Source organism: Amborella trichopoda, chromosome 13 (genome assembly GCF_054954075.1).
Source record: "Amborella trichopoda isolate Santa Cruz 75 chromosome 13, AtrichopodaSantaCruz75HAP2 v2.0, whole genome shotgun sequence".
Classification (NCBI taxonomy): Eukaryota; Viridiplantae; Streptophyta; class Magnoliopsida; order Amborellales; family Amborellaceae; genus Amborella; species Amborella trichopoda.
In genome coordinates this window covers 44,722,062-44,740,270 of record NC_142348.1, presented here as the reverse complement: position 1 = coordinate 44,740,270, position 18,209 = coordinate 44,722,062, and the positions used below count along the sequence as shown (strand labels likewise).

General features: G+C 37.1%; 1 protein-coding gene across 4 annotated transcripts; it reads right to left on the bottom strand.

Moving 5' to 3' along the window:
• Nucleotides 1-1,332: 1,332 nt before the first annotated feature.
• On the bottom strand, nucleotides 1,333-17,774 carry NTMC2T2.1 (Calcium-dependent lipid-binding (CaLB domain) family protein). Of its 4 annotated transcripts, none has more exons than XM_088855830.1 (13): nucleotides 16,918-17,774; nucleotides 14,652-14,764; nucleotides 14,496-14,548; nucleotides 14,203-14,323; nucleotides 9,599-9,720; nucleotides 5,744-5,845; nucleotides 5,575-5,649; nucleotides 4,864-4,943; nucleotides 4,603-4,753; nucleotides 4,243-4,473; nucleotides 2,956-3,261; nucleotides 2,730-2,843; nucleotides 1,333-1,930 (listed from the first exon to the last, which is right to left on the bottom strand). In XM_088855830.1, exons 2-13 carry the CDS (start codon nucleotides 14,725-14,727, stop codon nucleotides 1,784-1,786), a joined length of 1,578 nt encoding a protein of 525 aa, XP_088711956.1. In that variant the 5' UTR covers nucleotides 14,728-14,764; nucleotides 16,918-17,774; the 3' UTR covers nucleotides 1,333-1,783. The 4 variants fall into 4 exon arrangements, with proteins under 4 accessions (XP_088711956.1, XP_088711954.1, XP_088711957.1 ...); XM_088855828.1 differs by having other exon boundaries at nucleotides 14,652-14,754; XM_088855831.1 differs by having other exon boundaries at nucleotides 17,627-17,774.
• Between the last annotated feature and the right edge of the window lie 435 nt (nucleotides 17,775-18,209).

Here is an 18,209-nt window from a genome sequence, read left to right as displayed (position 1 = left end):
CTAAATAAGATCAATTTTGTATGTGAAAGAGAAGAGCCATTCATAAAAATCAAAATTAGGATCAAGTACAGCAAATAATAAAAAGATAAAATGAAATTAGTATAAACAATCACAATTAATATCACGTAATTAGTGTTAGAAACCACAAAAATCACTCTCTCATCTCTTCAAGAAAAATCACAAAACAAGTATCACAAATTTTATAAAAAAATTGTCTCAAAATTAGTATCAAAGTGAAATCAATAGATACTCAAACAAGAAACGGCATCTCAATATTCATTTATTAAAATCTTAATAAGTCCAAAACACATCCCCCATTATCTGTTTCTGAAACTCAAAAAAATAATTTTACGAGTTCTAATATTTACGTTAAAATCAAATCAGGTTGATCTAGCCAATCCACTGAACCAGATCACCGGTCCGAACCACAGTTCAGGATAGACAATCCGCGTCACCAATACATATATATATTTTTAACAATACTAGCAACTAAGCTGAAGCAAACTCACACACTCTCCCCGCACCAAAATAAAATACTAAAATTCAACTATTCCGCATAGCAAACCTAACCATTTAACCATTTTTAGATTCTTCATCCATGGCGTAATTTAGATGGTAAAGCCAAGGCCTCTCCAACTAAATTAAATGCACGATTAGAAGTGAAACTATGGGAGCTCCTAACGAAGCATGCAACACACCTGCCCTCTTCATCCTAAAGACCTAAGAATGTCAGCTAAATACCACCAAAATAAAGCAAGACAAAAGAACAATGAAATGCATAAATGCTCCTATCAGTAATGAAGATGCTTATCTAATCATATAAAAGGTCCACGATGGACATCTTTAGCCAACATAATAACGGATGACAGTGCACAACATTGTCCATTCATGAGCACTAAAGCAAGTTTTCAAAAATCGATCCGAACCAGAATCACCCAGTTCCGATCAGGTTTAGCAAGTCAGCACCTCCAATTTGAGGAACCCAGCAGTTCTTGTTTTTTCTAAGTTCTTTGGGATATATAGCAGTCAACATGGAAAAGCGGAAGAAGGTGAACAGGAATAGGACCCGCTGGCAATTCAGGGACCCTGATTCCAATTCTGAAAATACTGTTCGGTAGTGCGTACAAGGCAATAACAATGAAGCACATGTCTTGGGCTTTGCTTTTTCTATGTTTTATTTGCACTCTGGTTTTCATCAAAGATACAGAGAGAGAGAGAGATCCTGCTGGGTAATAGGATAAGAATGGAGGTCCTTGGATATCCCTCTCTAAAGTCACAAACAAATATTCTATGCCATGCATACAATCAAGGGTCATCACCCCTTACTCTTCATGAAGAATAATAACAGTTTATTCCCCTTCACTGTATTACTTTATTTTGATCAGTCATTTTAGTCATTCTCACCTCTCTAAGTTGTATACAACAGATGGGAATGAATCAGAAAACAAAATTCTTATTTTACACTATGGACCATGCTACTAGCACCATAAAAGGTCATGCCTCTCTATATGAACTGTACAATCCACAAATGGGTGTGGAGATAAGTTCAAAGAACACATAACACCAGTTTCGAAATACTTACATAAAATGATTTTGGCCTGAATTCCCCAGGGACCATCCAAACCATATGTGGCTCGTTGAACACTACTGGATGTCACCTCAAACGCACTATAATCAAAATTGATGAGTCTTCCGTGTTGTTTCTTTCTTAACAAAAGTGACGAGACTGAGAATTTCTATACTTAACAGTGCGATGTGATTGCTGCTACATTTTCCCCTGAGATTAGGAATCCCGGTAAATGGGCTGTGGGGTCCACTTGAGACGCAAGTTCAGACATCCAGATTTCGCACCCTCCAATGGGAAGCTATCTTCGTATTCTACTTCAATTATTACCCTTGTTAGGGTCAGTATACATCTGCCAATGAAGTCCTGAGATGACAACATCATTTTGTTAAAACGGTAAAAAACCAATCCTCATAGGGAACCTTAAAAAAGAAAAGCAAAAAAAAAAAAAAAAACATCCTACAGCACCAAAGAACTAGATGGTTATCATTCAACTATAGCGAAGAATCAGATGGTTATCATTCGATTATACCGAAAAATTTGATGCCATTTATAAACTTAGGGGATCCAAAATGCAAATGATCTCTAAAACTATTAGAAAACTGCCACCGGTTTCAGATTTACATGCAAACACTGATTTTCTGAAAATCCCTGTTAAATAATCGACAAAAGAGCTTTATAAATTCCAAAAATCCTGTGCAATCTATAGTCAAGAAGAGAATGAAATTGCATCAATAATGCTCAAAAAATAGGAGGAAATCCATCTTTGTGGTTCAGGATCCCCCTCAGGATGCTGGGCCCGTCCCGCTCATTAACACCTCTAAAGAAGAGAGTTAGGGTTAACCGTTCCTCTTCAAAAGCAAGGCAGGTTTCAGTGCTTCTGAAAAGAATTGCAAGTATGAACATTTCAATGTATTGCTGCTAAGTATCATAAATGTCTCAAAAACACTCTTAAATTCTGAAGTGCATGTATCCAATTTGGAAGGGAAATATTTGCTTTGGAAAGCCATCACATATTTCATTCATTTTCTTCAATTTAAGCTACAAATTTGAACCTGAAACAAGAAAGAGTACAGAAGGAGATTCCAGTAATATCAAACTCCCACAGCATCACCAAAATAACCACTATAAATCTATTAAAGAGACTTGAAAGCAAGGTTAATACCTTTCCAAAAGTATCATGATCATAAACTACCAAAAGCAGCATATCATGCAATCCATCCTCTACAACAAAATCAAATGTTTGATTCCAACCTGGATTCAGAGTTTCATTCACAACCTGCAAAAGCATATAAAATAAGGTAAAATTACATACTGTATTGGTGCTTTAGGCCTGGAGAAGTAGGACCAAAAGATTTAAAGCCTACATTGCGCAAGCACAAAAAGATTACCCGGGTTTTGTATTTAATATCTGCTTTTTTCATATGGAGCACAACATACGGATCGGCTTTTCCCATGAGATCCATCTGAGGCAAGTCTTCAGCACCAATCACTGTAACAGAAAGAACTCCTCTAACAATGACATCTCTTTTCCTTTGTAGAGATGTTGCTTTCTTCTCCAAATCGGTGTTCTCATTTCCATCTGTGCCACTTTTCATAGCCTTTTCCAGAGAGGTCATGGAAAACATTGCCTTGGCAAAAGGATTAGTAAATCCATTTGCCATGCCAAAAGGAATGTAAAGAAGTTCCAGGTGCACCTAAGCCAAGAAGTATAAAGAGGCATAAGAGCCAAGAGGTAAGACCACACAGTACAAAAATATCGAATAGATGAGATCCTAATACAAAAAAGAGAGAACATTATTTTTCTTTTTCCAGAATGTAAGCTAAGCTTGAACCCAGAACCTGGAGATCACAATGCATCTATTAATGCCATATGAACTAAGTGTGCTGATTGCCCCAATTAAGAATAAAAGAGATTTAAACTACACAAACATTTAGTAAGTGAGAACAATAGTAGGCGAAAATTCTACGCAATTGGAGTTCAATAAAGAAATTCATTTGGCATTTTTCAGATGAAAACAAATAAATAAATAAATCATTTGGGGTGGCAATGGACCCCGACCCAACCTCGGAACCAACGACAGGACCCAATGACCGGACCTGACCCGGGTCCGGGTATGGGTCCAAAAATTGGACCCGGTGGGTCGGATCCAGGTCTAAATCTTGAACCCGAACACTATTCGGGCCTGGGTCCATATAGACCCGACCCGAATAGTATTAATATTTAAATAATATTTTAATAATATTAAAATAAATATAACTATATGTTTTTAGTTATAAAATAATACATGAATATATCCAATATGATATTTAAATATATATAAAAAAAAAAAAAATTATTTTTGGGTCAGGTCTGGGTCCGGATCCAGGTGCAGTCAGGTCCGGAACTGACCCGCTGCAACCCCTATGTATCATGTCAAATTGATGATTTTAGGTTGTGATCTACTACCATATTGTGCAAGAAGAGATAAGCTACCTTCCAGTGTTGAAGGTCAGGGAACGAAACTCTAAGCCCTTGGATAATAAACTAATCACACCAAAATAATCTGCAAGTCTTTTGAAAAATTAAAACAAAAAAGTATCATAGTGCTCTGGGAAATGAATGTATGGCATATCACCAAGGTGAAACATGTCAAAAAAGGAAACCAGGAATATTTCTTGATCTATAGGATTCCTACCTGACCCCTATACTTAGTATCCCTCTGAACTTCCAAATCTTTGACCAACTTTAACCACACATCCTTCACCTTCCCTGGTTGAAGGTCCTTTAATGGAAATTGAGCACAGCCAATAAGTTCAGGTGGCTGTAACCCTTCATCATCGTAAATCTTTACGGTTACATATTGAGTAGATACATCTTCCACTATAAACTCATAGTGTTCATTCCAAATAGGATGCAACTCATTGTTCTGCAAAATGATAATATATTAGAGCTAAAAGACTAAAATACAAAACGCTGCGCAATGATAACATATTAGAACTAAAAACAAAGCACAAAACCCCAAAAAACTATGCAAACATGACAAATGAGCACTCACAATTGTTTTACTAGTTTTCGTCCGGTCGCGTAATGGACGTACGTAAACAATGGCAAAAGGATCTGACTTTCCAATGATGTCCTTATTTGTCAAATCCTTTGCTTGCACGAGTTTCACTTCCAATATTCCAACAGGTTTCATCTCAAGGTCACTGAAAAAATAATATAGTTTAGACAATTTCATTTCAAAAAAACAATCAAAACATCAATATTTAGCAGTCAATGACCATCACTAAGTAAGTTGTGGCCTTCAAAGGCTTGCCTGTAGTCCCCAGGCAAAATGGGAACAACTTTCCGGACCGGCCATGTTAGGGAGTCCTCGATGGCATCTCTTATTGTTTCCTAAATGAAAAACAAACCATATTAGAACACTTTATATTACCAACACAAGAAAAACAGCTAAATGGATTAAAACATGGAATGATGCACCACAAACTACTAGTGGAGAGTGAAAATTTATCCAAAATCATTTTGAAGCTATTTTGTAAGCAACTTGTAGATAAAATGAGCATGTGTGGGTTGTGAACTGCTAAAGCTATAACTACATGAAAACAAAGAAATATTGTGTTATATAATATCAATAAATAATGGACTATGAGAGTGAAACAAGCTAATAGAACAGCTGAGAAAGACCTCACTCTATTATTTATCTAGACAATAAATTCAAGTTTGAAACAACCATTTAAAATATAGGTTGAGATAGAATAACCACTTCAAGATGCATCACTAGATCACACCTTTCAACCAATACCAACTTTCAGGAATAACAACTAAAAATAAATATTTCAGTAGAATCATCATCATCATCATTCTTGGGGTCGGCTACGTGAATCCTGGTTCTCCATCCTACAAAAATATTTCAGTAGGATATTTCTCTAATTCAAGAAATTCATCTTATGAGGAATTACTTAGTACTTGATTGTGCACTAATATAACCACTCAACAAAATCACAAGCTGAGTAAGTTGTTGGACCTCAACAGCAGTATATAATCCTGGAATAGTTGATATGTCACCTCCGACGACTTTCAAGGTAAAATCCATTTGTTTCTGCACCAAACAGTATGTCAAGCATTGTACCGGATCGCAATTAAAGAAGTCATGTTTCAAGCTGCAAACTCTAAATAAGAAGCATGCAACCCACCTTTTCCCTTAAAGAATAGCAAACAGCCCCGAAGCATGGCAACACATCCACCAATGGCTTGAAAATGATCCTGAAAACCCCAGTGAAGCCAATATTCTTAACCTGTAATGACAGAATGCAAACCTAGGATCATTTATACCAGTACAGTGCAGGGAAAGGCAAACCATACAGCATCAAAATAAACAAAACTGAAAATTAATGTTCTAAACTTTAAGTGCACACCTCGCTTAACAAGGCAAGAGTAATCTCTACTTTCTAGATGAGAAACATGCAATTAAAAAAAAAAGTAACATGGAAAAGACTAACAATTGTTCATGCTGCTCTCATGTATTTACTCACCATTGGCACTTTAACCATTTGCATGCATACCTAATTTTGTCATGTATCTCATGTTGAGCTTTACTCTTGCTTTAGGCAAATGTAATCGACTTTCTTACTCTTCAGTTAGAATAAGTAGTTAACTCGAAATGGATTTATACAATAGCATCTGTAAACATGGAACTACAAGCCCACAATTTCATCCTCCAGCAGGTTATCATCTTGCCCTCCCTCTCATGAAGTACAGTACTAATATAAAGATAAAAAGATATAAGAGTTTATGAAAGACAAGCATCTAAGAGAGGCTGTACAATTTGCCAGATAAGCATCCAAGAGAGGCTGTACAATTTGCCAGACAAGCACCCAAGAGAGGGTGCTCTATTTGCCACCCATGAATCAACAACAACCAATACCCTCACCCACAAAAAGAACAAAAATAAACAACCACTTATCCATGGTGACACACATTGATGTGTTACCGTTAGTCTCTTCTCCATCTAACTAAAACATTCTCAGAACTGTTTAAAGGCTACCTCCAGTATATTCTCTTCCTAATCCAGTACCTGAGAAAGTCTGGTGCCCTCTCTCAAATAATCATTTTTTCATATATCATCATCATTCTTATCTTAAGAGAGCCAGTAAAAGATTAAAGAGATGGATGTTAATAAGGCCCCTTCACAGCAAACTTCATAGTAAGCTCCATATGAAGCACATGAAGGTTTTTGATACTATACACACCTAGTTTGTATGCCAGCTTCAAAAAGCAATTTGTGGACTCAAGCAGAGCCCCTTGGTCATAAATGAAGCGCCTAAGCGGCCAAAATAGGCTGTCCGCCCCTAGGAGGCCGCCCAGGCACTAGGGTGCCTAGCCCAAGGCCAGCGCCCCATCCAGGGGCATCTTTGGGTTCTTTCTTAAAAATAAAAGGCGACAAAGGTGGGTTTTAGGTTCATTTAAAACCTAAACCCCATTAGAGCCCATTTTCGAGAGGAAAAACCCTCAAAAAATTAATTGTCATAGGATCGAGGGGTTTCTCAAAGTTATGACAAATCGATCTAGATATCACCCATTGATATTAGATTTAGTTTTGGAGGTTTTATAGGTCTATTAGAGGGTGGTTTAGAAGACTTTGACATTAAAAAATATCTCAGAGGTGGAAGTTTGGAGATCGAGCAATCAAGGTTAGTGAAAAATTTTATTTTTTAGATTGCTTGTAATATTTTGAGACGTCTTCTTCAGGATCTAATTGAAATGGTGATCTGGGTTTGAAATATGGCGATAACCCGAATCTTTTGGATAAAAATTGCATAAGATGCAATTATTGTGAAAATGATACAAAAGGAGGTATAAACCAGATTAAAAAACATCTTGTTGGTATTAAGAGGAATGTTTTATTTTGATAATGGTATTAAGAGGAATGTTGCCCCTTGTAAAAATGTTCTTGAAGCTATCAAAGAGGAGATTAAACGCTATATGAGTTCAGTAAAACACAAACATAAACAAAAGCCTTATCATTTGGATAGGTCTAATTCTGATTCTGCTAGAAGAGGTGATCCAAGTTGGAAGTACGGTTATAACCCGAACCAAACGAAAAAAATTGTATAAAGTGTAATTTTTGTGGAAAAGATACCAATGGGGGCATAAACCGATTCACGAAACACCTAGCCGATATTAAAGGGAATGTTTCTTCTTGTGAATAAGTTCTTGAAGCTATTAGAGATGAGATTAGACAAGATCTACATTTAGTAAAATCAAAAAGGGAAGAAAATGAGCCATGTTATATGCAAATATCTTCTCCAGGTTCTTCTAGAAGTGGTGATCGAGTTGGAAGTACGGTCATAACCTGAATCTGAATGACAAAAATTGTATAAGGTGTAATTATTGTGGAAAGGATACTAATGAGGACATTTACCGGTTCAAGAAACACTTTCCCGGTACTAAGGGGGATGTTGCCTCGTGTAAAATGTTCTTGAGGCTACCAGGGAAGGGATCAAACAATATTTAAGTTCAGTGAAACGCTAAAAACAAGAAAAGGGTGAAGAGGCACCAAGTAGAGCAGCCAAGACCCATAAGGCCTCATCTACACAGAGTAAGAGGGAGCACAGAGTAAGAGGGAGATAGAACACGAGGAAGAGGTAGATTCAGAAGGAACAGAGGACTAGCATTATGTTGAAGAGGGAGATGACTCTGATGATGATGACTTCGAATACGATGCATATGATGAGGCTTACCCTACTCCTTATAATTATGATGGTGACTAAAGACACTAGACTCATGGTGTTGAGTCTTAGACTGTATATTTTCTTTTTCTTATTTTTAGTTTCTACTATCTCTTCTTATGTGTATGCTTGTATGGTTGTATCATTGTATGAAAATATGGATTGTTGAATGATATGAACTATGGATCATGGAGTATGGTCTATGGAGTATGGATTATGGGTTGTGCCTGTATTACTAATTTAGTGGTTACTATTACATCTTATTTTTGTTTGTGCTAGTAATCTATCCATTATGAATATACAATGGTTTGGAATTTTTTGGATTATGAGATTTTTAATGTTTTATGTTGTATACACATATTCTCCTGCCCCTTGATCCTCTTCTTCAACTTAGGTTCTAGGCTGCCACCCAATGTGTTTTTGGAACACTAGAAACAACCCAGTTATGTCATCAATATGATAGCTGCTATCTCCACCCTCGGGAATTGAGGTAATCTACTCTTCCAAGGTACCACCTCCTCTATACAAAACAAAATTTAAGATTTCCTCAACAACTTCCATACGCTGGAGTGGAAGCCTCTACAGCCCGTCTAGTACCCTCTTTCAAATCATCTCCCCTTAAAGCAGTAGTAGTTATTATTATGTGAGGCCACAATGATTAAAGAAATGGATATAAAGAAGGCACTTTCAAAGCATACTTCATGATAGGCTCCACATGGAGCAACTTAAACGTTTTCGAGACTATATGCCCCCTGTTTGTGAGCGTCAACTTCAAAAAGTTAATTTATGGACTTATGCAGAGCCCCTTGGTTATAAATCAATCAGCCCAATCAATATAATAGCGACTATCACCATCCTGTGTCATCGAGGTATTCTACTCTTCCAAAGGTAATTTCTCCTATCAACACAACAAAAACTTACATTTTCTTAACAAATTTTATATGCTGGAGAAGAAACCTTTACCAACTCCAAGAGTTTGTCTACACAAGTTTCGGAGAACAACCCAAGACTCCACTAATGATAAACATTCAACTGCTTAGCTAATAGATCCTGACTTCGTAAACGATGTATATAACAGTTCCAGTAATGCATTTTAGATATACCAAGGTAGCCTGATGACAGCATTATAGCAGAAATTTGAGCATAAACATTCGCCTAGTGGCCAACATTAACAAATAAGTGAGTATAACATGCAAGTTATTAGCTAACATAACGAACAATGAGATTTCATTGAAAAACACAGCATTTCTTAAATGTTGCGATAATTGCTCTCCAATACACTAACAAAGATGACAAATAAAAAACACTTCTCATGAGTACCTGAATAGGGAGAGAGACACCAAGTTTTGTTTTAATATCCAATACAATGTTTGGGTTCCCATCCCACTGCACTTCTAACTCCATGGTGATCCCATTCTCTCCATCTTCTACAATTGAGATTCCTAAAGCACATTTCTAAAACATGAGTATCACAGAATTCATATATGTCAACAGTAGATAGCTTTTTAATAATATAAAAAGGTACTTTAATATTCACATGATTTTAATGAGAACTATGCAGTTTGAAAAAACATTAACCACCGCGAAAGATCCATAACTTGGCTACATTTTCATTTGTATAGGTAGAAGCTGCCAATCAATCGAAGAATAAAATAAGACGTTTTCACTGTAGCAGGTGGGACAACCAGATCCACTTTCTCTAGCATGTACAAAGTGCAAAAAATCCACATTGTTAGATGCATGTTCACCCAATCATGGACATGTGAGCTAATCAGATTTGAAAGTCTATTAACCAGAAAGATAGAAGGATCATACAACAAAGGGAACTATTGGAGTGCATATGCAAGTTATTACAAGGGAGAATACTAAGATATGATTACAAGTTTTAGTTATTACAACATAAGGGCACACATCATGCAGCAGTCAAATGAGTGCTACACCATAAAAAGGACCACACCCATTCAAGATACAGATGCATATAAATGTACTTCTTGGTCCTACTTCAGTCCCACCCCGTAATTATTGGAGTCCCCGTTCCATTCGATATATGCTTGCATCATGAGTGGACAGTCTCCGACGTGGCACAGATTGCATACACTCTCCTACAATGTACCTGAAACTGAGTAATCGCCCTAACGATAATGATAACAACATAGACAATGACAATGACAACAGCAACGATAATAATAATAACCACCACTAGTATGCAGCAACAATAATGCAACAAGACAACAACAATAAATCATCATTATCATCAGAGCCTTATCCCAATTATTTGTGGTTGGCTAAGAAAATCCTCTTTCTCTTGCCCTTTTAGAGCCTTCTACTTGAACCAAATCACACCTCCTAACCGGTGTGAGAGTGCTTCAACTGAAGCCCGCCATGGGCTACATACATGAGGCAATGACCAGGGCAAGAACAGAGATAAAAAATGTTTTAAAGGATGATGAAAATGAGCGCAAGGCTATACTTGAAATAATTGGTAGGAGATAGGATACCCAGCTTCACATGCACCTCCATTCAGCCGGTTACTTTCTAAACCCATCTCTTCACTACAAGCACCCATCCATTGAGTCAGATCATGTAATAAATGGTGGGTTCTTAGATGTGCTTGAGAGGTTGGTGCCTAACAAAGATATCCAAGATGAGATCCAAAGCCATGAATTGATTAAGTTCATGTTAGGCTTAGGAAACTTTGGGAGAGAGATTGTAACTTGAAATAGGGACACTACAGATCCAGGTAAAGGCCAAAAGTACCCTTAGTTGTCTATGACCTTATGTATAGTTCCATTGTCTATTTGTTTGCCCTTCATTTTTATCTACAATCTAAATTATAAGATATTCTACAACTGCATGGTGGGTATTATAAGGAAGCGAGACACCAAGTCTACAACATTTCACTATTCGAGTGTTGAATGTCACATGTAGCTCATCTGGTTGTGAACGCAATTGGAGTGTATTTGAACGTGTAAGTCCTTAATTCCTTATTCCTTAATCTTTATTTCTTGAATTTCAATTTCAATTTTCAATTTTCTAATCTAAAATCTAATTTATCTAATTTCAATTTTATACCACAGCTCCATACCAAAAAAAAAAAATAGGTTGGAGCAGAAGAAGTTGAATGATTTGGTTCATGTGCGGTATAACGAGCGGCTTAGGGAGAGGTATCAAAATCGCATGAAGCTCAACCCTATTCAATTGTATGAAGCTGATGGTGATTACACAATCAAGTGGACCACGGATCCAAGACTAAAACATGTGTTTGAGGGTGAGGATCTTACAGGGCTCGATGTCGAGCTAGCAACAGGGGCTAATGAAGAAGATCGACTTAACACTAGAGCACAAGGAGTAGAGGAGTTGGGTCTAGTCGCACTCGCACATTAGCTTCAGAGGTCACGGAGGAGGAGGCTGACTCAAAGGAGACCGAGGAAGAAGAATACGTGGAGGCCGTTGAGGAAGATATTGACGAGGCACACGAAAACTCTCAAGATGACTACTCTGATTAAAATTTGAAATTTTGACTTCAAAATTGACTCTCAACATGACTTATATGATGAATGGATGATTGCATTAACTCTTCTTGACCTTGACTTCAAAACTCTTTAATCTTCATGGAGACATGGACTTTTGGTTTGTAGTATCACTATTTTGTAACTTTAAAGTTTGTAGTTGCAAATTTGTGCTTATGGTTATTGATTGTTGAATGTTTTGTGAAGCTAGTTTCTAGTTTGTATCAGGGGATAGTGGATTCAGAATCTCTGATAGCTAATTTTTTTGGAGTTAATCAGTAAACTAAAATACCTATTATCATATATATCACCTCCATATATTTTTGATGCATTAACCTATTTTTTGAGATTTTTTAGAATTTTTTTATATCTATTGACAGCATGAGCGCCGATGCACCACATCGAGCTGCATCGCCGTATCGGCCCCCCCCCCTACCACTTTTGGCCACATCCCGCATTTTAAAACACTGTTGTAAACCCTTCTCGGTAGTGCCACATGCCCAAGGGCAAGGGTTTTGAACATGACTAAGGCTATAAACAGCCCAAGCCTTGATCAGTCAACCCACGCACTCCCACAGAAATGCATATTCAACTATAAGATATCATATTTACAAGTTCTCTGTGCCTTTAAAGGCCACAAAACCCAACATATTTTTCACTGCAACTAGGAGGCGCCGCATTGCCTATGGGGAACGCCTTAGCTAACTCTTGCTCATTTCTCACTATACCCGAGTGTCGATACAGTGTGTCGCTTACAGGTAAATTCTCTAGAAAGTTGCGACAAATTTTACGATGGCTGCCTACCTAATACAACCCTCCTCTACCTGGGCTTAGAATTGGCATGACTGGCAGGGAGGCGGCCAGAGTAGAATTTTGACAACAATAAACGACAAATAAAAATAGTTCCATATAGAGATCAAGTAGCAAGACCCTCACTACAAATAAAAAATGCTTATCTCTAATGATAGCTTCTCTAGATGTATCTACAACTTGTTTTGATTATCAAAATGATGCTCGCGCCTGGGTTTGAATTGAAGACCTCTTGGATAGGAGGCATAAGCTCTACCACTCTCTGCTAAGCAACTTTCTGTAGCTCCAGCTTGTTCTCAGGTAGAAACATTAATATGTACAGTGCTAAATACAAAACAAACTGGCACCAAATTCAATGCATCGGAATAATGAACCCGAAATGCAGTAATATTGTCCAAAAAAAGACATTGCATAACTTGCTCAAAGAAAAAAAAAAAAGAATTCGACAAACACCACCACATTAGCAGCAGGTCCATGTACCCGTGCTATAGATTCACCCAAATTTGACAAACAAGCATCCACAGGGATTCCCCCCGGGGGAGTAAAAAACCATATAGAAGTCTGAAAAGTTATATATTCTCATAATTTGGAATCTTAGGATAAGGGATAGATAAAAAATAGTTCAGGGAGAAAGTTGTGATGGTGAGGGGGATTTGGTCGACAAGAGAAAAAATGAGCACCGATCATGTCACTTGTGATAGAAGGGCAGTCGCTTCGAGTAGGAAGGCGTCTACCGCTTGGGAAACAACAATCAAGTAAAGGATAGGAAACTATGCAATGATTTTTTTGCTCTTCCAACTCCACTTTGAACAAGAGGGATGAAGATTACCAAAAAATGCAGTTCACAGAATGTCTGAGGTTTCTCTATTCTTGAAAAGGTGGCATCCATGACTTGAGATGAAAGATGAATGGACCATGCAACAGTTTAGGTTCTTCCAAATGGACATCTATGGAGCTAGTCTAAAGCTAAATTTATGATACTAGGTAAGCTATATGGATTGTGGAAGGTTCATTGATGCAGACAAGGGTTTTTATTAATAGCAAATATTCATTTTTGGGAGATGTAGCCCCAACCTCTCTTTGTCAAAATGAAAACCATTTCAGAAGGCAGATGCCTTAGGAGTGTTTGTTGAGGCAAAGCCTATTGTAAACGGGACTACCCTTGGAGAAGGTAAAGGGCCAAGCACTAAGAGTAAATCAGAACATCCCAATGAAGAAGGAAGATACAAACAATTCACTAGACTTACACCAGATTCCAGGCATTAGTTATGAACTTGTGCACTTCCTAGGGAAAACCTCAATGTAAATGGAAGAACGCGCCAACAAGGAAAATATGGCAGCAGCTAAAACTTGCCTTTTATGTCAAAAGGTATCTTTCATTCAAGTTACTGCAAATCAATTAATATATTCCATAACAGTTCTCTCGATGTTATTATCAAAAACAAAAATTCTCTGGATGTAAGAACTTCCAACAAGAATCCATGCCAATAGTCATCGGTATAAGAAGATACATAATCCAGCATTTGTATATGCAATGCAACAGACAAGATTTTTTTTAAACAGGATTTTCATTTAGTTTTAATCCTACAAGTACTCAAAGCTCACCTGTAAATTGGGGAGCAACAGTGCCAAGAGTCAGCTTAGAAAATTTCAAAGAAGTTAGGAAGACCGTCTTGTACTGGTCAAGAGTAGGTTCTACTGAAGCTTTTATCAGCTCTGATCCGGCCTGTTATGACATTTGTCAAAAGTGAGAACTTCACTAGCACAGAAAGTAAATCTTGCCATGCCAAATTATAGGAAGCAATAGAACCACACAGAGGAACCAAAGATTGGACCGACCAATTAAAATGGACAACACAGACATGTGAGAATAAAATGTGCATAGGGTGGAAGCCTACCTCATTCACATAAGGCCAGAGCTTTATAAGCTCATAGTTAAGCCAATTCAACTGCAGAAGACAAGAAGCATATCAGCATCTAAGAATGAGGAAACAAGGCTGCACCAAAAAAAAAAAAGGGGTAAAGGTTATCGACAAAGCATCATTCACTCAACTTCTGTCGCTGGGAGAAAACAACCCATGAAGGATAAGCTTCGCGAGGAAGAAGTTTTCTTGAATCTTCCACTGTCATCCTTGCAAATGATGCCAGAGCAACAGCCTGTCACAAACTGTGTCAGTCAAAATTTTAATTACCTTAAATGAACTAAATACGAGCAAGATAGATAGAAATATAATCACAAGAGAATTGCTAATCCAGTAAAACAATCATCCCAATCTGATTGGCAAAATGATATGTGGATGTTTTCATTTTTTATTTTTTTTATTTTTTGAAGAGGAAACTAGACGTGAACATTCAAAACGAGAGAAAGTAGATGAGAGATGATAAAAGAGTAGTTGAAAGATCATGAAATGCTTGCAACACCAAATGCAGGGGAAGACATGAAGCAGGTGCAAATGCCTTGTATTTTTGAAGTTTTCCTATTAAAATTCAAGGATGGATTTTTCGGGTTTATTTTTTTAGTTTTTAAGTTTTTTATGGATTTTAGAGTTTTTTTTTAGTTTTTTAGGATTTTTAGCAACGGCTTGGAAAAGTAGTCAGAGCACTTATGGATTGTTTATTTTATTAGAGGTAAAAATCTCATTACAAATTTGGTTTTAACTAGGTCATTTATTTTAATAATAATTTAAGATTTCTCGGGGTCTAAGTAAGGTCTTTATTATAAATAGGAATTGGAAGAGAGTTGTGAGGAGATTGACATGATTTTGAAATAAAGAAGGATGCTCTGAAATCCCTGGTTAGGGTTTCCTGTAGGACAACCCTCGGACTTCTCCAAGAGATTGCTTGTGTTGGCCTGAGATATTGCTGTTTCTAGTTCTTCTTTGAATTTCATACATCAAGAGACTAGTATTTTCAATGCTGAGGCAGATTTGTATGCGACGCCATCCTTAGATACACATGCATGCTCCTATTAGGTCTATTTCCTTCCTTTTACTGCTATTTTGTGTTCTTCTCATTGTAACCTTGTTCATGCTTTTCTAGTCAACCTAGACGGAGATAAATAACATTCACTTTTTCCAGACTTGTCTATAATCCTGGATTTTGCCAATTTTTTTACTTATTTTATATCATTACACCACTCACATGAATTCCAAGGTTCTAGTGCTGATGTGATTGGAGAGAAACATTGACCACCAAAAGGAAATTTAGCCTATTCGTAGACATGGATTGTGAAATACGAATAGTAAGTTCCAAGAAATGAATATGATCAATGTGAGTTACATTGAGATAGAGAACCTCTTTCAAAATCTTTCCCTTTCTGTTTTGTTGTCCGTGTTAGTTTGTGTAGAACCCTCTTAGAGAGGAAAGTTATGCCTTTGGCTATTTGTCGAGTGTAATGATTGAATATCAATATGTTCTGAATTTCCCCGGCCACTGTATTGGTAGGAGAAATATCGTTTACTATGGGCACGAGAAGGTCACAGTCACCCTAAAATATGAAATCAGATGGTTCTGAAGGATGTGTTATAGACAGTTCTCAAAGTCTAAGAACTTTTCTCTTGAATTTTGTGAGAATCTCTAGCCAGAGATTTCAAATCTGATGGCTGGGACTGACAATCCCTAGCCGCCACATGTAGTTCTTCGAGATTTAATGACTTATGTCCACAACATCATTCAAATCAAACTTGTCAATAATGCCATCCAAATCAAACTGATGGTCTTGTTTTCTTCTGTGACTTGTTGAAACCAAACTTGACGCAAGTTTTTTATCAAATCGCTCAACAAGATTCTTACAAATTCACTGCATGGAAATGTATGATAAGTTATACTTGCAATGTTAGCATGACTGATCCTGGAAATGATAAACAGATTGCAGACAACACAGAAATGATAAAACATTCCCTCGGGGGGGGGGGGGTGGGTGTGTGGTGAGAATAATGCAGAAATGATAGATATAAAATTCATGAAAATACCCATCAAACAATAGTATAAGGTTCATTATATGGATCCCAGTGGATGAGGGGAAGTTGCAGGCACAATGGTAACAATTTCACAATACGAACAGACGTCGATGTCATTTAAATTTCAAAATTATGGATGTTTTGAAAGGGAATTCAAATCTCTGATAGTATCCACAAATTCAAATTTCTCACAGTATCCACATATGACAATTGAAGCGTGGCATCCAAACAGGTATAATAATCATGACTAAACATTAGACAAACCTTAAACATGCAGCTTTTGCTAAACAGGACTGAATCATTACATAAAACTAAGCAGAGAATAGTAGAGACAGAAAATCAATTACAAAAAAGCACTTACAAGTTCAGTGCGTCGTTTCGAACGCACATTTTCGCAATGCACAAAAGCGACTACCAACGCAACACCAAACACAACACCTAAAACCAAACCAACAACAAACCCCATGGCCAAATCTTCCTAATCATAAAAAACAAAACAATCCCATCTCTTCCGAAATATCTAACAGTTCTCCCGCAAAATAACAGCAAATCCTGCGAATTTCACCGAGTCCCTGGAGCTCAATCACCCAGCACTCATGAAATGAATAAACACCAGATACTGTAGAGTCTGAAACACCAACTTAAAATCCAAAATGAACTACCTCCTCTGACCTGTAAAGATCCTAGACGACTAAAAAACCTCAAAACCCAAGCTGAAAAGCCACAGGTATCCTCTGGTCTGTAAAATCCTAAATATCAGAAACCTAAAAACTGAGTTCAGAAGCCACAGCACCCTTTCCCCAACCTGCAAAACCCTAGATCACAGAACCTCACAAACTCAAGCTCCAAGAAACGATCCTGTCCAACGTTTCAAAAAAACCCAAAAAGCAAATGAACTTCTCCAAAACAGCAAACGCCCAGATTACAAGCACTCCAATCGCATTAAAAACCTAGTATTAAAGCGAAAAAGGAAGACAACGCGAAAAACGAACATCTGAAAAGCTTGTGTACAAGGCATGACAGGGTTCAGAATACGATAAAGGAAGCAACAAAGAGACTAAAAAATTTACGGTTTCAGAGAATCAAGGCAAACGTCTGGGTCAGAGAGAATAGAAAAATTAGGGTTAGTGCAAAATCTGGCATCTCTGAGCTTAAAGAAGCCGACCATGGCGGATCACCCGGTGCCCTGTTTTAGCCGCTTCAGCTGCCGACATGTATGCACCTACATGCATGTCCCATCTGTAAGCATTCATGTCCTATCTCTGCATATGGACAAGTATGAAGTGACACGTGGATTTTCGGATAATATTGAAATACATTCTTTATCAAAGTGACAAGTGGATTTTCTTATTCTATTGAAATAAATTCTTAAATTTAAAAAAATTGGTGAGAATTGTAAGGCGCAGGGCTTATACTGTAGAAGTAAGGCACACTTTTCAAATTTTGCCAAGGATATAGTTACAATTTCCAAAAACTTATGATCTTAAAAATCTATTCTCATTCCTAGTTGTCAAATTTAATTTTTTTTCAAATATTACAGAACGAGTAGATCTACAAATATTTAAAAATTTAAAAAATAGACATCCTAGAGAACTTATTAAAAGGTGTGTTATTTTTAGGATTTAAAATTCTTATTTTCTTCAAAAATCTATA